The sequence below is a fragment of the Crotalus tigris genome, unplaced genomic scaffold (genome assembly GCF_016545835.1).
Source record: "Crotalus tigris isolate CLP2741 ecotype Arizona unplaced genomic scaffold, ASM1654583v1 scf7180000019409.675750, whole genome shotgun sequence".
In the NCBI taxonomy this organism is placed as follows: Eukaryota; Metazoa; Chordata; class Lepidosauria; order Squamata; family Viperidae; genus Crotalus; species Crotalus tigris.
The window spans coordinates 463,546-485,437 of record NW_024097523.1 but is presented as its reverse complement, the minus strand read 5'-3'; the positions used below and the strand labels follow the sequence as shown (position 1 = coordinate 485,437).

General features: G+C 44.4%; 1 protein-coding gene across 2 annotated transcripts; it reads right to left on the bottom strand.

Moving 5' to 3' along the window:
- Positions 1-1,802: 1,802 nt before the first annotated feature.
- On the bottom strand, positions 1,803-20,515 carry GPD1 (glycerol-3-phosphate dehydrogenase 1). Of its 2 annotated transcripts, none has more exons than XM_039362263.1 (8): positions 20,343-20,515; positions 16,567-16,744; positions 11,720-11,860; positions 9,718-9,856; positions 7,098-7,210; positions 5,972-6,205; positions 3,262-3,368; positions 1,803-2,798 (listed from the first exon to the last, which is right to left on the bottom strand). In XM_039362263.1, exons 1-8 carry the CDS (start codon positions 20,498-20,500, stop codon positions 2,702-2,704), a joined length of 1,167 nt encoding a protein of 388 aa, XP_039218197.1. In that variant the 5' UTR covers positions 20,501-20,515; the 3' UTR covers positions 1,803-2,701. The 2 variants fall into 2 exon arrangements, with proteins under 2 accessions (XP_039218197.1, XP_039218198.1); XM_039362264.1 differs by lacking the exon at positions 20,343-20,515 and adding an exon at positions 19,999-20,152 and having other exon boundaries at positions 2,702-2,798.
- Between the last annotated feature and the right edge of the window lie 1,377 nt (positions 20,516-21,892).

Below are 21,892 nucleotides of genomic sequence, written 5' to 3'. Positions count from 1 at the left end.
AGGAAGGTCAGATTCTGGACGATATATAGCTAAAGTTACAAATATTAATCTTGTTGATGTCTACACTGAAGCCAGTGTAGAAATGGTATTTTCACTTGAGATATGTTTCAGGCTACTTCCTTTGAATAATAACCTAGTTGTTCAAGTTCCATATTTGTTGTTGTTGTTGTTGTTGTTGTTAATTGCGAAGTCGTGTCCGACCCATCGCGACCCCATGGAGAATGTTCCTCCAGGTCTTCCTGTCCTCTACCATCTTCTGGATATATAAAGGTTATTTATATATCCATATAAAAAGGTTATTTGATGGTTCATATTTCATCAGCTAATTGGCTCCAATATTCTTCAGCACTTACCCGAAGACCCAAGTACAGTTGGCATGCAGGGAGAAATTTGGTATATATAAAAAATGTCTATTTTGTTAAAGAATAGAAGCACATGTCTTCCATTTGGTATTTTTGAAATTTTGATAAAAAAAACTTCTTTGGGGAAGGACTGTTTTATGGTTCTGTGAAAATCTCATATATGTTTTCTGAGCTGCATAATAAATACGTTACCAAGACCTGCTTTTAAATGCCATTTGGACAAATGATTCACCAAGGCTGTGTTTGTTCTAGATGTGGGAGGTCACCTAGTGGTTCCCTACAAAAATGTTATGCAGAAGTGTGCTTTGCCCTTTTGCTAAACCAGAAGAAAGAAAGAAAACAGGCTGAAATTAAGAATGCCCTAGGCCAGGGGTAGGCAACCTTGGCTCTTTTATGACTCGTGGACTTCAACTCCCAGAATTCCTGAGCCAGCATGGCTCAGCTTGGAAACCTCTCCCTTTCCACTCAGCGTGGCTGGCTCAGGAATTCTGGGAGTTGAAGTCCACACCTCATAAAAGAGCCAAGGTTGCCTACCCTTGGCCTAGGCTGGTCCTCTGTGGACCATCTTACTGAAAAAGCACGGCTGAAATTTCTTCACTTGGCAGGAGGTTCTCCTCAAGCTAATTACCTTGACTGTTGTCTTTTTCATGGGGGGAAAAGGAATATTTTTTGAGATAAGTTGGAAGAACTCCCTCCAGCATGGTTATGGCTCTTTGGAGGTGCTATAAGAATGGTATATATAATCCACAAATTCTCTTAAGTTCTCATAGCATGATCTTATATTATTTCAGACCCTCATGTACAGGGGATTGACCTGATTCTCCCTGGGGGGGGGTGTAGAATTTATTTTTACAAAAATATATATTAATTGTGCTTTCAATTACAGTCACTCTAGAGAAGTCCCATGAATCGTATGAATCCACTGTGGCGGAAAATATGAGGCCACAAATATTCTTCCCCCTCCCCTTTAATTTAATTCTTTTAACTGACTGATTAGAAAGGTCAAAGAGCGTCTTGGGTGTCTAATAAAAGGCATCTGCCTTCTGCCCCATCAGCAGATTAAATTGCTGTGGGGAGACAGGCAGGACTGGAAAGGTCACTTCAGAAAGAGGAAAGACGTCTAGCAAAAATGGTGGGAAAGCCTTCTGCCATTAGGAAATCCACCTTCTACTCTCCAGTGCCAACTCTGGAGCCGAAAAGCTTCTGCCTTGAGAACTTTTCTGGCACAAAGTTAGCAGAACTGGAAGTATCCAAGGAGTTCATGTTCTCTTTTGTTCTGATCTTGGAATCATGACAATCTCCATTTTATAGGAAGTAGAGAAAGAAGGAAAGTGTCAGGAAATCTCTGAAGGAAGAACATTACCCTTTTGATTAACTACAGTATTTCAGAAGATCTCTGACACTGGGTGTTACCAAGTGAAGAAAGTATAATACGTACAGTACATTTTTAAGACTTGCTGTATTTAATAGGACATTCTCAAAGGTATGTATGCATGTATATGTGATTTCAGCCTCCAGACATACACGTTAGGGCTATTTTCACATGATCACTGAAGAGGACACCCATTAAGTTGCCAAATGCCTCTCCTTCACTTTCCCACCTCTCGTATAAAAGACAGTTTGAGCACCTGTATAAAGATGAACTACAATTCTAGTGCTGGAAGTGTTCCTTCTATATTGATTCTTCCTCTTGTCCTTTCAAAATCCATGCTGTGGTATTTCAGTATCATCCCCTCAGTCTTGGCCTGTATATAATCCAGAGGCCAGCAATTAAACATTTCTCATTTTAAGATTTATTCTTCAAGATAACAAGATTCACATTCATGCATATCAAGAATGCTGAGATCTTGCCTGGTCTTGAGAAAAGAACCCTGAAATTAGTGTTAAAATATGGCTGGTACAGTACTTCTGATCTGAGGTGCAAACTATCAGGAATCTAGTCTGAACCCAGTTAAACTCAGGTCAGAGAAATGGAACAGAGATGAGGCAGTGCAAGGAAATGTTTCTTTAAGAGAAGATAAAAGCCAAAGCTTTGGCTGCTGTAGATATTACAAGAGGAGGGGGGGGGATTAATCTAACAAGAAGTGAGACCTAATGGGACAGGCAGGATTGTCAGCCTAGAGACAATTCAGCAGATACGGAAGTCGGGCCTGGTAAAGGACAGGAATCTCCTCCTTTGATCCAGAGTTCTCTGGCTGGTGAGCACTGGATGCCTTGCAACCATGCTTTGCTTTGGACTGCCGTGGTCTGTGTTGGTTCTTTTCCCTTCTTGGGGTGGCAGTCATGAAGTTGGTAGGGAGAGATGTTTCTGCTCCTTGCTGGAGAGAAGTTAAAGGCAGTCACAAGTGTTCAGGGTGGTCCTGAAGACATGTAATGAACTCAGAAACAGGCTTGTTTTTGTAGCAGATCTCATAGACAGCAGTGAAGAGTGGGAATCTGCAAGGGAAAAGATTGGGTAACAAACTGAAGAAAAATTATTAAAAACAGACCAAAAGAGAACCTTTCTTAAACGTTCCACCCCACAAGAAAGGCCAGACTGAAAGAACAAAATTATTTTTTCATTACAAAGTTATTTTTTTTGGGGGGGGGGAACTAGACTTTCTTTCAGGTAAATACAGTTATAGTAAATAAACCAGGATGGCATTTCCTTCTATATAGAAATAGTAACTTTTGATTATTAATCAAGATAGTCTGCATATCTGTAATCTAATGCTAATATCATGAATGATCGACTAATCAACTAAATAGCTGGTAGTTGCTAGTCACACATTATTTAACTGCCTAACCATTCCAGGAACTAGCCAGCCACTCTTACCAACCGTAACACAAATTTGCAGGGTGTCAGCATAGCCCAGATATTGATGCCAAGCGAAATGGGAAGGAAGGCTACTGAACTCACTTGTCTGTCAGATTCCTGTGCTTCAGAATGTGATGCAGCTCTGCTGATGTCTGAGGACCCTGCAGTTTTTGTCCATGGAGCATCTCATTTTCCAGTTGCTCGATAGACTGTGAAATATAAGACAAAGCCCTACTTGTGAGTGATGGTCTGAATATTCCAAGTAGCTTTTATTGAGCCTTTCTTAGTGATTCCCTAAAGGAAAAAATTACAGTGGCTTCTCTGGCCTTCAACAAATCTAAACTCCGTATGTCTTCATCTCTCCTTAGGGCAGTGGTTCTCAACCTTCCTAATGCCGCGACCCTTTAATACAGTTCCTCATGTTATGGTGACCCCAACCCTAAGAGCTCTCCAAGCGTGCACCGACACCGTCCACTCACCCGCCGCCCCCAGAGCTCAGCGTGCCTTGCCTGTCCTCGCCTCACTTCCGAAGGTTGCCGGCCTGCCCAGCTCCAGCTGGCCGGGGAGGGGGTGCAGGAAGGCCACTCCGCCGGCTCTGCCCAGCCTGGTTGGAGAAGCGCCCAGGTGGGGAGAGGGAGAGAAAGAGCGAGCAAGAGAGAGAGCCAAGAGGGCGACAGCGCTGGCAGAGCCTAGTTCAGCCTCCTCCACGGAAAGGGCCGCGAAGCAGCACAGCCTCCCTTAGGAGATGTCGACGGAAACGAATCCGGCACTGCAACGACCCCCAGCGCAAAGCCGTGCAGAGACGGATAGAGGAGCAGTGTCTCGGTTCCTAAGACCATCGAAAATACGTGTTTTCCGATGGTCTTAGGCGACCCCTGTGAAAGCCTAAATAATCAAAAAGTGTGCTTGCATGTATGATCCAGATCAGGGGTGTCTAAATTTGCCAATTTTAAGACTTGTGGACTTCAACGCCCAGAATTCCTTGGAGTTGAAGTCCACAGGTCTTAAAGTTGCCAAATATGAAGAGCCCCAATCTAGAAAGCACTAAAGGACAGGTTTTGGCATCTTTAGTGACCATGATTCCCAGGATTGTTTGTGAAAAGTCATAGCAGAAATTCAACAAAAGACAAACATTAATGGATAATAACTCTTCTTAGAGTTGTCAATCTAAAAGTCAGGGTTGCATAGAACCATAAATATCATTTACCTCATGTGCGCCACCGCCCCAGTCCCAGTAACCATGAAAATTGCAACATCATCCTAAAATAGTTTTAATATAATTTAAATATGGAGGCATGGTAAAAAAGAAAATCCCACTCCCACTTAAATGCGTAATCTAACCCTACTAGCCTCATTCTCATCTCCTCAGTGCAGGTCTCCTTCTCCTCAAAAATTAATGCATGTGGTCTCCAGCCACCCAGAGATTGCACATTGTTGTTTTATAGCAGATCAATATTTCTATTTTGGGGTTTAAAAAATAATATTGATGAAATTAGCCAATGCTCTCCATGGCTGCGGTTTAGAATTACTTCTTATTTTGAGCCAGCTCAAAATATGAACTTAAGTTATACTATAGTTTCAGAAGACATGATACAGGATTGCTTTCCAACTTTTGCAGCACTGCAAAGAAGCTGACGATATGTCACCACATATTGATTCACAAACAGCCTTGCTGCATGAAACAAAAGGTGTTTACTCTTTCTGTGCTTTTAAGCCACTTTTGATGCCAGGCTTCCTGAAGCCAAATGTTACTGATCTTGCAATCCAGTTCCAGGCCTTGACCTTTGCAATTCATACTTGACATAAATTCTAGTTTTTGTGAAATCCTCAATGTCGCAATCAGAACGAGCACCGCCACAATTAATTATATATTCCCAACGCCCTTGGCAAAATGCATCAATATTTTTGCAGAGCAAGTACTGCAATATGAATCTCTTTCTGAATTATTCTCAGTAAATACTTGCAAACTGCAAGGGAGAAAAATCTCCATTTCAGCCACGATTACTCTCTTTGGCAGCCACTGAGTTTCATACATATATCTATCTGCCTGCCTACCGACCTACCTACCTGGAATCTGTTGAGCTGTTCTCAGCTGTTATAGTATATCCTTCCTGTCCTTCATGCCCTTCAACCCAAAGCTCTTCAATTCCAGATAACGTTTTCAAGTTCTTTTTGTTTCCCGTTGTGCGTTTCTACCTCCCAATAATTCCAGTTGTTCCTCTCATATAGCGTTTCATTTTTGACTGAGCTGAACTATTATGCCATGATTTCACCAGGCCTTTCCCCATAGTTAGGGAAAGCCCTCAGGAACCTCAACTATTTTTTCAACATTGCTGTTTGATCAAGGTATGACATTCTGGGTCCAGATTGTAAGGTCATCCCTCAAAGACCCCATTTAGATATAGACCTGTTCCTAGTCAGGGGCTGATCCTCTGAGATGTTGCTGCACTTGGTGAAATGATTCAACTAGGTTAATGCATCTGTCCCCACAAGCTAGGCCACACTAGTACAGTCATTCCAAAGAGAAAAGAAAAGTTTGTGGGAGGAATTGATTGGCCCCCTGCCATCCTAACAGAAATCAGGGTGTGAGGACACCTGGAAAGGTGGCAATGAACATAAGGAGGTGTGTGATGGAATGGTGTCAGAAGTCCAAGTAAATCCTGCCGTGTTTACCAGCAATCATTCCCTGATACAATTGCTGCCTCAGACATTTGGGGGTGGACTCAGCCAACAGAGATTTATTCCAGAAACGATGACTTATATTGTCGTATCTTACCACTGAATCATAAAACGACCTTGATGGCTTGCTTACCTTGCCAGTCTTGGCAAACGCCTCGGCTACTTTACGGTTACGGCCTCCATAGCAGGTGGTAATTAGATCAGCAATCCCACAGCTCTCTAGGAAGGTGGAAGAAGTGACAGGGCCCTTGCAAAAGAGCTTGGCAAAGGCAATCATCTCCATCAGGCCCAGACGGATGATAGCCGCCTTGGTGTTGTCTCCAAAGCCCAACCCATCACAGAACCCAGCTCCAACAGCCACCACATTCTAGGAGAAAGAAGGGACACAAATGTTGATAACCAGAAAGCTTTGGCACTTAGCTAGCATTGCAAATCAATTCAACACAGCAGCCTTTGGTGGCCAGAGTAAAATCACCAATGAGCCCACTGTGACGACATTGGGCTTGAGAACCCCACATTCTAGTTAATCTTGCATCTTCCCCTACCATTTCCAGGCATGGTTTGGACTACTGCAACGCGCTCTACATGGGGCTACCCTTGAAAAGTATTCGGAGACTACAGTTGGTCCAGAATGCAGCCGCGCGAGTGATAGTGGGTGCTTCTCGATACAACCACGTTACACCTATCCTCCGTGAGCTGCACTGGTTGCCTATTGGTCTCAGGGTCCAATTCAAGGTGTTGGTCATTACCTTTAAAGCCCTATATGGCTCAGGGCCAGGCTATTTGCGAGACCGCCTACTACCTCATAGTTCCCTTCATCCGGTTAGATCCCACAGGCTGGGCCTCCTTCAGGTCCCGTCGGCCAAGCAGTGCCATTTGGCGGGGCCGCGGAGGAGGGCTTTCTCTGTGATGGCGCCCACGTCTTAGAACCAGCTCCCCCCGGAGATTAGGACCGCTCCCACCCTGTTGGTCTTCCGTAAGCTACTTAAGACCTGGCTTTTCCGGCAGGCCTGGGGTTTATAAAACCTGACCCCTGGATGACTGTCTTTGTACTGTTGTTCTGTTATGTTTTATGTGTTTTTTATTGTTAGCCGCCCAGAGTCCTTCGGGAGTGGGGTGGCTTATAAATTTTAAAAATAAATAAATAAAAATAAATGGTAGAAAAAATAGTGGCCTTAACCAAACTCGTCCTGAATGGTAGTTTGAGATTGCTTCTGGCCATTCCTCTGTCCCCAGGAGGGGGAAACTAATACCTATACCTTGAGGGCACCACAGATCTCCACTGTGTCTGCTTCCTGTACCACCGTGATTCGGAAGTTGGGCGTTTGCATCAGTTCCTTCAGAATCTGTCCATGCTGTGCATTCTTGCAGCCTAAAGGAAGCAGGAGCTTTGTTTATTGATTTATTTGTAAAATTGATTGGCCACCCCTCTTACCGCAAGGTTACTCTTGGTGGCTTACAATCTTAAGAAAAGATAAAAACGATACAAAAGCTAAAAAAATAAAAATCAAATACTGTGAGGATCCAAATACTGCACCCCAATTAACAGATCGGGAGGGCAGGAGTAGGATGAGGGGAAGAGGGATCTATTTTTAATGTATCAACCACCTCCAGCGTGTTACTCTCCCATTGCAGACTCAAGCCAGCTGATACATCGATGTTCTTTATGTGCCTATTGATGTGGCTGATATGTTTGAGTGCCAGGCTGCCAGGAATTCCCTAGCATTTTTGGATTTGGCTTGATCCAGGATGCTTACTGTTTCCCAGTTGAAACTATGGTTAAGTCTATCCATATATGTTATGATATTAGGGAGCTTTCATCATGTGTTCTAACTGCTAATTGGTGTTCATGGATGCGCTCTGCTAGTCTTCTGCCTGTTTGTCCTACATAGTGGTTGTTACAGTTCTTAACTGTATGTTGTAGACTCCTGCCTTTTCTTTGGGGGGCTGCTGGTCTTTTGGTTTACTTAGGATGTTTTGGAGGGCTTTATCCTTTCCACATCATCCTTGTGTTGGTTGTGATGTAAAGAAATAGATATACAACGTCTTCCAATAAAATGGATGCTCGTTTTTGATACTGACCACTCAATCCAATATAACACGAACAACACAAGTGGTGACAAGTATAACATTGCCATACATTAAAAAAAAACATCTCAGAAACCACCAACAGACAATAACAACCACATGGCATCACCATAGTACACAATCCAACTAAAGCCCTCCAAAACATCCTAAGTAAACCAAAAGACCCAGCAACCCGGAAGACAAGACAATGCTAGAGAAAATAGGGTGGGATTTACCAGTGACAGTCAAGGCTCGGCTGATCACAGGTAGATAGTTCCCCAAACAAATGGGAAAGCACAGTTACATAGTGGCAGGTTGAAGTTGGAGCTTTGCTCTATCATTAAGCCGTGGTTTGTCCCTTGGAAACTGTCAGCAGTCAGAAAGGTAAAGAGAAGTGCTGTTGAGTCCCTGAGATCCAAGGAAAGGTAGGGGGCAGAATAGATTCATACACAGATAAAGACATCTTGGATGATTAAGGCTGCTTTTTTCCAAAGATGAAATAATGATATTTACCAATAACAGAATTTGAAATGCGGCAATGAATTCCTCGACACCACTCAAAGCCAGCTGATGAGCTAATGAAACATGCAATCAGGATGATGTTGCCACTGATTTCTGCACTGGTTTCCTCCTTTACGCCAAACAAACTGGCTGAGGGATTCTGGGAGTTGAAGTCCACAAGTCATAAAAGGGCCAAGTTTGAAGACCCCTATGTTAGACTAAGAGATACTATAGGAAAATAATCTCTCAAGAAGAGGAATAGGAGAATATCCAGACACATATCAACGTTTGCTTTATAATGGCGAATGGTTCGGCAGAAGGGCATTTGGGTCAACAATGAATCTTTGTTAATCCTGAAAGTGCTAGAAGTCCTTGTTGGGGGAGGGGGAGCTGCAACCAGCCTAAATATCACTCTGAAAATTGCATTGCATTGCATTGCACTGTGGTGCCTTGGTATTTCCTTTTTACAACAGGATCTCCAATGTGATCAAACTGGTTCTGGAAATTATGTATGCAGCAGTGCAAGGTCTCATATTACTACTGCCTTCCCTTGATATCAGATATGTAGTAAGAGACAAGGTGGCCAGAGCTGTTCGGTTCCCAACCTGTTGCTGTCATTTGCTTTCTAGCTGCTATGCGACATTATCTGGATGCCTGCGTACCAGAGAAAATGAGGAGGAAGATGAGTGACAGAGGAGTGGAAGCGAATCTCTGCACAGCCCCCAACTATGCCTCACAAGAATGGGGGCTCTCTCTAGGTTGCAGGTGTAATCTAACGTAGATCCAGCCTCTAACGGGTCCTGAGAGAAGACTTTCTCTACTTTCTCTACTAGCCTGGCAATGTCTCTTTATTTGAATTATGCCTGGTTCCTTTCCCTTTAAGAAAGCAAAGCAAAGCATTAGACCATGGGGAACATTCTGTGTGTTCCTTGTTCACCAGTCTGTTGGCTCAGCTGGTGCAGATCTTCTCTACTAAGAGAAAAGTGCTTTATGAAACTGTGCAAGGTGGTTTCCCCTGTCCTGCATGACATTTTTCTCCTTACCACTTACCCACAGCAGGAGAGATGGAACTACTGCCATCTGAATGGGAGACTTAAAAGTACATTGTTAATATATGGGATAGTATGTGGCCACCTTATTTTCCCAGCAGCAGGCAGTAATATGTCTGGGTGGAACTGCAGTGTCCAAATACTAAAGTTAGCAAGGAAAGGTGGAAGAACATCCTATGAATGTAGCATAAAATTAAAGTACATATCTAGAGAACTGATCTCCAGCTTGCCTCCATATGAATCATAAGCTCAAGTCCATTACCAATGGTGGTCTCACAGAACTTCTCATCTGCCACTTCATTGGCTATATTGGCTCCCATCAGCACACTCATTTCAATGCTTAGCTGCTCACGAATGATGTCTGAGATCAGCTTCAGCCCATCAGGACCTTCGTCCACACCCTGCAAGTGATGTCAGATCAATTAACTTGACTAAGGGACTTTGTAATAGTCCTGCTTGATTGAACTCAGTGCCGCTCCAGTAATGAGATTCAGGACTTAAGTACTTTGCTAGGCATTCAGTTAATGTAGGACTGTAAAGGCAGTTCAATTCCTGCAATCATATCATTTGCTAAAATCGTTAGGATGCCACTAAATATCACAAGTAGACCTCGCTCTGCATGAAATAGATTGCCCTTTTCACATCTATGGCCACTTGATCTCACTGTTCAGAACTTTCGCACTCTTTGACTATATCGGTATGACTGCTTATAAAGAATATAATATACAGCAGGGCTTTTCAAGCAGTGGTATGGGTACCACCTGGGGTACATTGGCACCAGGCAGGTGGTACACGAACATCCTAGAAAAGTGGTAGCGGGGGAGGGGAAACAGCTGAACCAGTGGCAGCACTGCACAAGCCTGAGCGAGAGATGGCTGGAGCTGCAGGGCTATCAGGGCTCAGCGGAAGCACCAGGATCAGCACCAGGCTCCAGCTGGAGCTCGGCGCTGATCCTGGTGCTTCTGCTGAGCCCAGAAGAAGCGCCGATCAACTGGAATGTTGAAGCATCTCCAGGGTCTTGTGATTTACATTCAGATGCTTGGCAACTGATTCATATTTATGACGGCCAGAGTGTCCCAGGGTCATGTGAAGTGACCAAAACCTGCTGCAACCACCCATCAGAGGGGGGAATAAAAACCAAACACCCCCCTCCCCACCCCCACTGCCAATTCTCAACAGAAATGCTCACAACAATGAAAACCTCGGACAGGAGGAAGAGCGCCGCTGGGCGGGCAGGCAGGTGTCTTGCTCGGCTGTGGCTTTTTTCCGTGCCATTGTAACTTCGAACAGTCACTAAGCGAACTGTTGTAAGTCGAGGACTACCTGTACTTCATCACTTTTTTCCTTTTTTATTTTTTGGTCATCAAGTTTTTGACAACTTGCTAGGCAACTGGTAGTACTCGTATATTGCCATATCCTAAAAGTGGTACAATGGGTGAAAAGGTTGAAAAGCCCTGATATACAGCATATACTATAATAAAGCCACTTGGAAAACAATAAAGGAGACAGATTTGAGCCATCCATTAATTGATATGGATAAGTGACTGCTGAGAAACAATAATGGCTTTTCTGATTAATTGTAAAGGGATGGTTCCTTTAAATTTGAGTTTCCAAGTTATCTCTACTATTCATTTCCAAAACTAAATGTTGCACCAACTTGGTATGATGAAATATTTTCATCTGCCTTGGCATTTCAGAACTCATGGTAGACTAGCTGAATAGTTTCTGGAACAGCGTCTTTATGTTATTGCATTTAAATACAATCTAATTAATCTAACTGGCAGGAGAGAGACACCAGCATAACAGAATAGAAATGTTTTAAATCAACAAAATGAAATCATTAAAACAAATTAGCCACTCTCCTGTTTAACCATGTGATTGTCACTAATGTAACCATGGAGAGGAGAGAGACTGCAGAAATGGTTCTAGATCTAGCCATTCTTCCTTTCCGTGTGAAGGAATTAAAATAAAAGGCATTTTACTGAGAGGACTGTGTCTTTGCCGGATGCTCAGAGAAGTGAAGGAACTTCATGGTTCCTTCATGAACTGGAGATCAGAGCTCAGGGCAGAACCATGTAGTCAAATCAAGCACTCTAATAAAAGAGCATCTTTACTGAATTATATGTAATTGCAGGGATCTCCCTCTTTCTTTCCATTCACATGGTGGTGGTCCTCTCAGCAAAGCCTTGGTCAAGTCTTCCAATTACTCCTTTAAAAGGTCATACCAGCTTATCCCCCAACCCTGCCCCCAGCCACACTCACACCTTGATGAGCGAGATGCCTATTGCTTCTTTCTTGATATGTCCCTTCATCTGTTCACAGAGCTTCCCGATGAATTGATGGGGCACCACAAAAATGAGGATGTCTGCATCAGTGGAAGCTTTTAATACATCAGGCACAGCCACCTGCAGCAATCAAGGAGCCAGGAAAAAGAAATCAGCTTGTAGGCCCAGGAGAGAACCCTTGTTTTCATTCAGATGTAAAGAGGGAACTAAAAATGGGCTCATCTGGTGGACACTTGCATATGCTCAATATATTTGTGAAACCCTCTACTGCAGGCATGTCAAACCCGCGATGTCATGTGACGTCACGCTATGTGTCGGGACTTTTCCCCCATTGCTGGCAATGGGGCGGGCGCAGTTTCGGCATGATGCATCCGGCCCGTGGGCCAGCAGTTTGACATGCCTGCTCTACTGTATTACTTTTGAACGCTGGCCTGCAGAAAAAATGCAAATAAATTTACGCAGCTTGCCTGCAGTTATTATGTGTCTATCTGCCATAGTAATGAATAGCAGGAGCTCTACAAAACTGAAAGCCTCAAGTCAGAAAGCAGCTCCACTGGATTGTGTTTTTGCTCACACACATTGGAAGACCATAAATGCAAGGCCCTTGTTTCTTAGCCTGATCCTCCTCGAAAGCCACAGCATTCTGGTCCTATCATCCCAAAGACTGAGTCCCAAACGAAATTGGGCCCATAGAAGAATACAGGCAGTGTTGGAGGCCACATCATCTGCAACACCTTTCAGGAGCTTAGTTGCCAGACCATTTTACCCAGATTGCTAGCAATGATGGCATGCTGGAATTCTAGGACAAATCCGACATGAAGTCCATTCCAGCCAGTTCTGTCTCCCAAGCTAGGAAAGAATACTGATTCTTTCAGAGGCATGTTACTGGGTTGCTAAAAGGAATCCTAGGGTGCAAATCCAACTTAAGAAATAGGAAGAATGGAAGATCCTTTCCTGTGTTTGCCCTTCCTAACCTGATGTCCTCTACTGATCCATCTATCTCACTGGTAACATTTATTACCATCAACAGATCCAGTCTATTAGCTTAATATCACCTATGTTTGCTATCCAACATTGCTGGCAGGAAAGTTTCTAGTCTTCCTTGGAGATCCTGAGGACTGAATGCAATATTTATGTTCTACCCCAGTTCGTCAATACGTGACAGGAACACTCAGAAAACCAGGTGCACAATGTTGCAAAAGCTTAGATGCAGTGCCTTCCTCTTTCTTGCAAGTGGGCTTCCTGACATACCAGGAAAATTAATTGGTAAGCAGTGACAGGTTTATTTATTTTGTTACCAAGGCAACATCTTCCCAGATCTTCCTTTTGTTGGAAAAAGCACAAGTGTGCTTTGCTATTGCCAAGGCATGAAAAAGGATTTTGGGATGGGGACAGGGTGGGTGAAGGGGAAGCAGGCTCCTTGAGTGTGTCATGCAATCCATACAAGTAAAATAGCATTACTAGTAACCAATAACGCACATCTTTTTTATTTCAATGTTATTTGTAAATTTCTGCTCGTTATTTTTAACGAAATTGCAGCTCACCTTAATAAAGCAAAATATTAAAAGAAGCAAAAACCAGCTCATGTTAAAAGTCAAGCAGAATTGCTGTAAGTATAAAGGAAGTGAATGAAAGCAATAGCACAAAAGGCAATCTGACAGGGTCCTTTTTCTGCAGACTCTTGCAAAAACGAAAGTGAGGACCCAACATGGGTTCCTTTTAGAGCAGTGTTTCTCAACCTTGACAATTTTAAGGTATGTGGACTTCAACTCCCAGAATTCCACAGCCAGCAATTCTGGCTGTGGAATTCTGGGAGTTGAAGTCCACATGCCTTAAAATTGTCAAGGTTGAGAAACACTGTTTTAGAGAAAGTTACAACCATGATGGGGCTAGCCATCTAAGGTCATGCTCCTGGAAAAGCCAAGGCCTCACTGCAGAAGATAAGCCTTGGGTAGGAGTTCACCAGAAATCTTTTATTGGCACAGAAGAAGTGAACAAGGATGCCCTGAGAAAAGAACATGTCTAAATTTTGGAGACTCCCAGACAAAATCCTGTAGTTTGCTGAGCAAGGTATTTCAGAAATTGTTTGCCATTGCCTCCTTGTTAGGGCTGAGAAAAAGTGAGTGGCTCAAAATCACCCAGCTTGCTTTGTGCCTAAAGTTGGACTAGAACTCATGCTCAGTTTCTAGACTGATGTCTTAATCAGTGCACCAAACTGCCTAGTGGTTAAGATACCAAACTAGACAATGGGGGAGGTGGGTTGTGAGTTCTAGTCCTGCCTTGGGCCCAAAGCAAGCTGCGTGACCTTGGGCCAGCCTCTCTCCCTCAGGCCTAGAAAGGAAGCCAAGAAAAACACTTCTGAAAAATCTTGCCAAGAAAACGGCAGGGACAATTCCAGGCAGTTGCCAGCAGTTAAGACTGACTCAAAGGTTCGTGCACACACCCAAAAATAAAATATAAAACAAAACCTTCCCCCAAAGTTACAGTATACTAATAGAACCTATAGTTCAACACACTAAGAAGGCACAGAAGACTGGAGAAGATGAAGTAGACAAAATAAAAAGTTTGATATTCCTAAATAGTTTAATTTTTTTCCTTTCTTAAGCAATTTTCTATTATTGGTTAGTAGAAGCTTCCCAAAAGTTAACGGCTGTGGCATGTTCCCATATTAAAGCACGGGCAACTAACAAAATAAAAAAAGTAAAATTCAGATAAAAGTTTTTAAAAACAGCTCTGTTTAAACCAGTGCTTCTCAACCTTTTTAATGCCGCGACCCCCAACCGGTCGTAAGTCGAGGACTACTCAACCGGTCGTAAGTCGAGGACTACTCAACTGGTGCAGCACCGTTTGCAGAATGGGACTTTTGGCGGGCTCAGCAGGGCAGAGACAGCCTGGACAATTCCTATTGGCTTTTGAAAGCCAATAGAATTAGACTCTATTCAAGAGAGTCTATTCTATTGGCTTTCAAAAGCCAATAGAATAAAAGGGAGTAGCATAGCTAAGGAAAAGGGGAAAAAAAATGTCGGACTGCGTTGTTTGGCGACCCCCATGAAATGGTCGTTCGACCCCAAATGGGGGCCCGACCCACAGGTTGAGAACCACTGGTTTAAACCAAGGATCATCAGCAACATAACACTTTGTATTGCAGGTGCAAAAGCTTGATTTTAAAGGAATTTAAAATAATCTAGAAATACAAATGACAAAATCGCACCAACATTGAGTCATCTGAAATTTCTTGCAATCTCTCTCTCTCTCTCTCTCTCTCTCTCTCTCTCTTTTACTCTTTTGTATTTATTATTATATATTTTGCATAATAATGACTAAAAGATTTCAAAAAGCCACCAGGGCTTGAAATGCTTTGGCAAAAATTCCCTTATTCATCTTTAAGTGGGAGAGAAAATTCGTGACCCTGGCCAAACTCCAGCCCGATCCAAAAACGCTCCCCAGATTTCAGTTAACTAAGAGATGGTTAAGCCTCTGTTTTGATTCTTCTCTCAAAATGCGGAGTTTAAAAGTTATGCAGCTTTAGCAGGATTTTGTCTATTTTAAAGATGATGGGAATATCTCAAATGGTTCCTTTAGCCATTATAGGATAGATGACACTGAAAAAAAGAGATGTTTCTATGTACAGTATAGTGCAACTGCTGAATAGGACTCGAGCGGATGACTGTACTTCTCAGCAACAGCTACAAGGCATGTTTTGCCATTGCGAAAATGACTGTAATTAATGACACGTAATTAAACAAGAGCTAGTAGCAATTTGAGACATGGTTAAATCGCTGAGAGGGAAGGGGGAAGGTATACACTCACAGATGTCCATCTGATAATCTGAAGTCTACTATGTACAGTGAAGCCATGGCTAATTCATAGAACGTGTCTTTTAAATCTCAAAGCTCTATATTCAGTCCCAGCATCTCCTCAGAGAATTGGTTGAAGATTTTACTCTCTCTGCCTGAAATCCTGAAGGTACTGCTGATGGTTTGAGTAGATCCCATTGGCTGGCTGAGCCTCATGTTCACTGGTCTACGGTAAAAGCCCCCTTCTTAAGGTGCTGGACAATACAATAAGTATAAACACATCAAGTGGACAATTGCACAGCATGTCACCTTCAAGCTTTTTGGTCATATGTAAGACCAGGCTTCCCAGTTCTAGAGATGCCCCAACCAATGTCAGTTATGCACAACAGGATGTCTGCATGCACACCCGTGGCATTCAGCCTCATTAAGGAATTGTGGTTTATTTTAATTTTTAAAAGCATATTGTTTTTATTTTTGTTTTATATGCTTCACTTTTCACTGTTGTAAGCCATTCTGAGCAGTATTGGGGTATACATTTAATTTTTAAATTTAATTTAAAACTTTACTTTTAATTTTTAAGGGAACTTTATATTACTGACCTTGAGCACCCAACCCCCAGGATTACATCTTGTTTTGTCATAACCCCTGCCCTTTGTATACAGCATCTCCCAAGCAACAAAAACACGATTTCCTACCAATTTTTAGTAGGGGAAACAAAAAAAAACTTTGTACTGAGTTTTCAGATATTGTTAATGCACTTAGGGAAGCCAGGAAGAGTGGAGGGAACAGGATGCCTGCAGTTTTTCAAAGCAGAAAAATATGGCCCCCAAATTCCATCCTGCTGTCCTTGGTGGCATCATGAAGTTACTGCCATGCCTTCGGTGAGATAAAAATAAATATAAATATAAAGCTGCCCAGTGATGCTCTAATTTGAAAAGCAGGCCTCAAGAGAAAATCCACGCTTTGTTCTAGCTTAGGGCACAGTTCCCCCCCCCACCCAAGACTGCCCTTCCAGTGTGCCAAACCCACCACGTTGGGCGGAAGTTTATGGCCGGGCAAATACTTGACGTTCTCATGCTGTGTGTTGATGATCTCGGTGAGCTTCTGGCCAGCAATCTCCTCTTCAAACACCCACATCTTCACAGTGGTGTCAAACATATCCAGCCTGGCTGCGTTGCTGCCCACAATCTTGGCAATTGCTGAACCCCTGCAGCAGGAAGAGAGACAGAGATGCAAGCCTCCTTCTTTCTTGGCCTATCTTTGCCCCCCATTCTTCTATTGTAGGACCAGAATTCGAGCAAGGGTCTCAGCTTGAAGGGGACCCTAACATGAAGACTGGACCCCCCTGAGATTATTTGCAGAGTTCAGCTCTTTCACAACTGGAGGTACCATTCCATCTAGCAGCCTTTCCAGCTATCTGTTTTGGCTGTGGCTGCAGGGACTTACAAGTGCTGCAATGCCTGGGAGGCCCCGTGTGCAAAAATATGCCAAAAGCCAGCTGGGAATCATGTGGTGGCCAGCTTGAGTGGCTCTTGCATGGAAAAACAGATCCAGATTGAAATAACAAGACTAAGAAAAAGCAAATATTTAATGAATTAGTGACAACTTGCTTTGGCCATGAATGAATCCCGACCCCTTAGCCAGTAGGTCATATACCTGATGGAGTGGATTTTAATGTTATAATTAACTGCATTTGCTTTTCAGATGCCATAAAGGTCTCCGTTCTTTTTGCTGCAATACACCAGCAGAGCTCTACACAGGGAGAAAACTCCAAGGGCTCAAAACTAAATTAAAAACAGATATTCCAATATCTATTCTAATATCTCAGGGGCTGCCACAAAGAAGAAGGAGTGAAGCTATTCTCCAAAACGCCTGAAGGCAGGACAAGAAGCAACGGATGGAAACTGATCAAGGAGACAAGCAAGCTAGAACTAGGGAGAAATTTCCTGACAGTTAGAACAATTAACCAATGGAACAACCTGCCTCCAGAAGCGGTAAATGCTCCAGCACTGGAAGTTTTTAAGAAGAGATTGGACAGCCATTTGACCGAAATGGTATAGGGCAGTGTTTCTCAACCTTGACAATTTTAAGGCATGTGGACTTCAACTCCCAGAATTCCACAGCCAGCATTGCTGGCTGTGGAATTCTGGGAGTTGAAGTCCACATGCCTTAAAATTGTTAAGGTTGAGAAACACTGGTATAGGGTTTCCTGCCTGAGCAGGTGGTTGGACTAGATGACCTCCAAGGTACCTTCCAACTTTATTATTACTATTATTATTACTATTACTATTATTATTATATCCATCCCATCAAATCATTCATATCAAGCAACTATATTGAGGACTCTGGAAACATATACTTTCTACAGTACTACTTTTGAGAGAGTTTTCAAACAAAAGCAGATACACATTGTTTATCTACAACTTCACACAAACAGTGGCTATCTCCACAACTCTACACATACATATATTTGTGTCAATGGGAGAGAAGAATGAGAACTGCCGATTGTTTGATGCTTGAGAGACAGGCTGGATTTAAGAGCTCATCTTCCCCTGTCTCTGCTTACTAAAGAGTGCAGTACCTAAAATTTGGCAGAACTGAAGGGCAATCAGGGAAGAGGCTAATCCAGCTGGACTGCCATGACTGAACAACTGGCAGAGAGGATACAACTTGACAGCAATGTCAAAACCACTCCGATAGGACATTTAGTTCATCCAGACAGAGGTATCCTCATGAGCAGACGTTGAGAGACTCTCAAGACTCTTCTGTTTTACAACTGCGTGAAAAGATTTATTAGGGTTACCTGGTGGCAAAACTACCTGCTCAATAATGCACTGCCCTATACTGAATAAAGACAGTGAAGCCAGTGGCTCTGCTGACCCAGGATGAGGGCAGTTGCAACCCCTTATATATTTGGAAGGTGCTGGGTTGGGGAAAACCGATTCTGCTGGATAGAACTACAAGCCTAGAACACAGACGAATGCATTAAAACCGCAAACGGGAGCTATGCTGCCTTGAAGCTGTACCTGTAACTTCTTTTCAGAGAAATTTTTAAAAAAGAGGAGAATCTTATCCTGTGATATTCAACACATAAGCATCTCGCAACAAAACACATAAAACCTAAGGCATATGCCCTAGAGCAGGGCTTTTCAACCAGTGGTATGGGTACCACCTGTGGTACATTGGCACCTGGTAGGTGGTACGCAAACATCCTAGAAAAGTGGTAGCGGGGGAGGGGAATGAGCTGAACCAGTGGTAGCACCGCACAAGCCTGAGCGAGAGATGGCTGGAGCTGCAGGGCTATCAGGGCTCAGCGGAAGCGGAAGCACCAGGATCAGCGCTAGGCTCCAGCTGGAGCTCAGCGTTGATCCTGGCGCTTCTGCTGAGCCCAGAAGAAGCGCCGATCAGCTGGAATGTTGCAGCATCTCCAGGGTCTTGTGATTTACATTCAGATGCTTGGCAACTGATTCATATTTATGAAGGTCACAGTGTCCCAGGGTCATGTGAAGTGACCAAAACCTGCTGTAACCACCCAGCAGTCAGGGGAAATAAAAACCAAACACCCCCCCACCCCACCCCTGCTGCCAATCCTCAACAGAAATGCTCACAATAATGAAAACCTCGGACAGGAGGGAGAGCGCAGCCGGAGGGGAGGCAGGTGTCTTGTTCGGCTGTGGCTTGGGGGGCACTTTTTTCAGTGCCATTGTAACTTCGAACAGTCACTAAGTGAACTGTTGTAAGTTGAGGACTACCTGTACTTTATCACTTTTTTCCCTTTTTTTTCTTTTTCGTAGTCATCAAGTTTTTGACACCTTGCTAGGCGACTGGTGGTACTAGGATACTGCCATCTCCTAAAAGGGGTACAATGGGTGAAAAGGTTGAAAAGCCCTGCCCTAGAGCAGCAAAAGAAAAAGAAAAAAGAAAAAAGCTCCCGTTATGGGCTTGTTTCCGCGGCCAGGGGATAAGAGAGCAGCCCTTGCACCGCGTTCCCCGTAGTTCGAACTGCTTACGACAGATCTGCAGCCTGCATCTCTCAAGACGCCCGTCTCTCGGTTACTGGGCATCGATCACCGAGATCCAGCCGGCCAGAGAGAGAGTCCCAGGGGCGCCACCGCTCCGAAACCCGACGGGTCTCGGTCTCCGTCTCTCGCAGCAAAAGCGAGCCTGCGCGCCTCCGTGGCACCCTCCATTAAAACATTCCCCAGCCTCCACTTCACCAGCCTGCACGGAGGGCCACGCTAGTCCGCGAAAGCCGATTACGCCCGAACAAAATGCGGCCATCCTCAAGGCGTCACAGAACTCTTCGTCGCTCTTGCGATCCGGTCCCTAGTTTACGACGGTCCCCAGCAATTCCCAACCCACCCCACCGCCTTCCTTTTCTGAACCGCTGCTCTCCCGCCGCCCCTTCCCTCGTTCGCCGGCCCGGCCCGGCCTGGCCCGGCCCGGCCCGCCCCGACGCACCAGTTGCCGGAGCCCACGATGCAAACTTTCTTTCCGCCCATGGCCGTGAACGCTGAATCCCGAGCCGCGGCAGCTGCGCCCCGGCTTCGTGAGGCATTATAACCTCTCGGCTGGCCCGCCCCGCCCTCCGCCCACCAGCTGGTCGCCCAAACGGGGCTCAGGCAGAGAAAGGCGATCGGGCTGCGGGGGCCGCCGCGAGGTGTGCGCGCTGAGCCTTTGCTGGAGGCCGCCTGTCCTCGCCAAGGACCGCCGTTACGTTCGTTCCCCGTCCCCCCCCCCCCAGGTTTAGGCAAAGCGGCGGGGAGATCGGCAGATCGGCGCGTTTGCAAAGGAGTTCTGCGTACCTTCCAAGTCGGTCTGACAGGTGGGACTCCCGCACAGCCGCACTTCGGAACGGGGAGCCCCTCGTTTTTTCAGGTTCATTCCGCGTTCTGTGTGCACCCCACAGCCCGCGCCCCCCGACCAGCGCCCTTCTCAAGGCGGGGTGCAAAGAGACAAGCATTGGGTTAGGGCAGGGGTCTTCAAACGTGACCCTTTTATGACTTGTGGACTTCAACTCCCAGAATTCCTCAGCCAGCGTTGCTGGCTGAGGAATTCTGGGAGTTGAAGTCCACAAGTCATAAAAGGGCCACGTTTGAAGACCCCTGGGTTGGGGTTTCGGAGAATCTTACGCAGAGAAGGAAACGTAAGGTTCTCCAAATAGCCAGGGACGAGACTGCATTCGTCAGCTAGGGTGTTGAACGTTATTTAAGAGGAAACGGACGTCATCGTACTGGCTACTGCATCAGTAAATGATGATTACTTTAAAATTAAATTTTGTTTCTCCTGGCCCCGCTCGCTTTTTGGCCCAGCCCCAGCAGGTTTCTGCCACGCCCCCGAAACGGTACAGCGGCTCTACATCTTAAATCCTAGTTCCTCCCCGTGAAAATAACTTTTCGCCGCTCCTTCCAAGTTCCTTGCTGCTGGCGGGACGGGGTGGGAGCTTAATCAGAGCCACAGTTGGGCTGCTGTATTAACATCTGCCAGAAATCCATTGTCAATACAAGCAAGGAGGAACGTGAAAAAAGGTCTTGCGGCGTAAATGTCGCCCCCCCCCCCAAAGATGGTGTTCCAAATCAAATGTCAAGATTCAGGATTGAGTATCTCTGACTTGGCTTTTAAGCAAATATTTAATAATAATAATAACAATAACAACAACAACAACAACCTTGGAGGTCATCAAGTCCAACCCCCTGCTCAGGCAGGTAACCCTATACCATTTCGGACAAATGGCTGTCCAGTTTCTTCTTAAAAACTTCCAGTGTTGGAGCATTCACCGCTTCTGGAGGCAAGTTGTTCCACTGGCTAATTGTTCTAACTGTCAGGAAGTTTCTCCTTAGTTCTAGGCTGCTTCTCTCTTTGGTTAGTTTCCATCTGTTGCTTCTTGTCCTGCCTTCAGGCGCTTTGGAGAATAGCTTCACTCCCTCTTCTTTGTGGCAGCCCCATGAGATATTGGAACACTGCTATCATGTCCCCCCTCATCCTTCTCTTTATTAAACTAGACATACCCAATTCCAGCAACCGTTCCTTATATGTTTTAGCCTCCAGTCCCCTAATCATCTTTGTTGCTCTTCTCTGTACTCTTTCTAGAGTCTCAACGTCTTTTTTACATCGTGGTGACCAAAACTGGATGCAGTATTCCAAGTGTTGCCTTACCAAGGCATTGTAAAGTGGTCCTTTGTTGTATTTGTATCTTATTTCTCTTTTAAAGCGGCATATTGTATTCCATTATAAGAGGCTTGATGAATTGCTTTTCAGGACTGCCAACTCCATCATCCTTCAATTAAGTATTAGGACTATGGGACAATTGAAGCCAAAGAGAGCCCTTATAACGTTATGTTCACATTTCACATTT

What these genes read in the sequence shown, in the direction of transcription:
- GPD1 (XM_039362263.1), bottom strand. Translation starts at nt 20,500, where the DNA reads ATGCTTGTCTCTTTGCACCCCGCCTTGAGAAGGGCGCTGGTCGGGGGG. An exon ending in CTGTCAGACCGACTTGGAAG is followed by an intron (nt 16,745 to 20,342) that starts GTACGCAGAACT and finishes TTCCTGCTGCAG; the next exon opens with GGGTTCAGCAATTGCCAAGA. An exon ending in CACAGGAATCTGACAGACAA is followed by an intron (nt 2,799 to 3,261) that starts GTGAGTTCAGTA and finishes TTTCCCTTGCAG; the next exon opens with ATTCCCACTCTTCACTGCTG.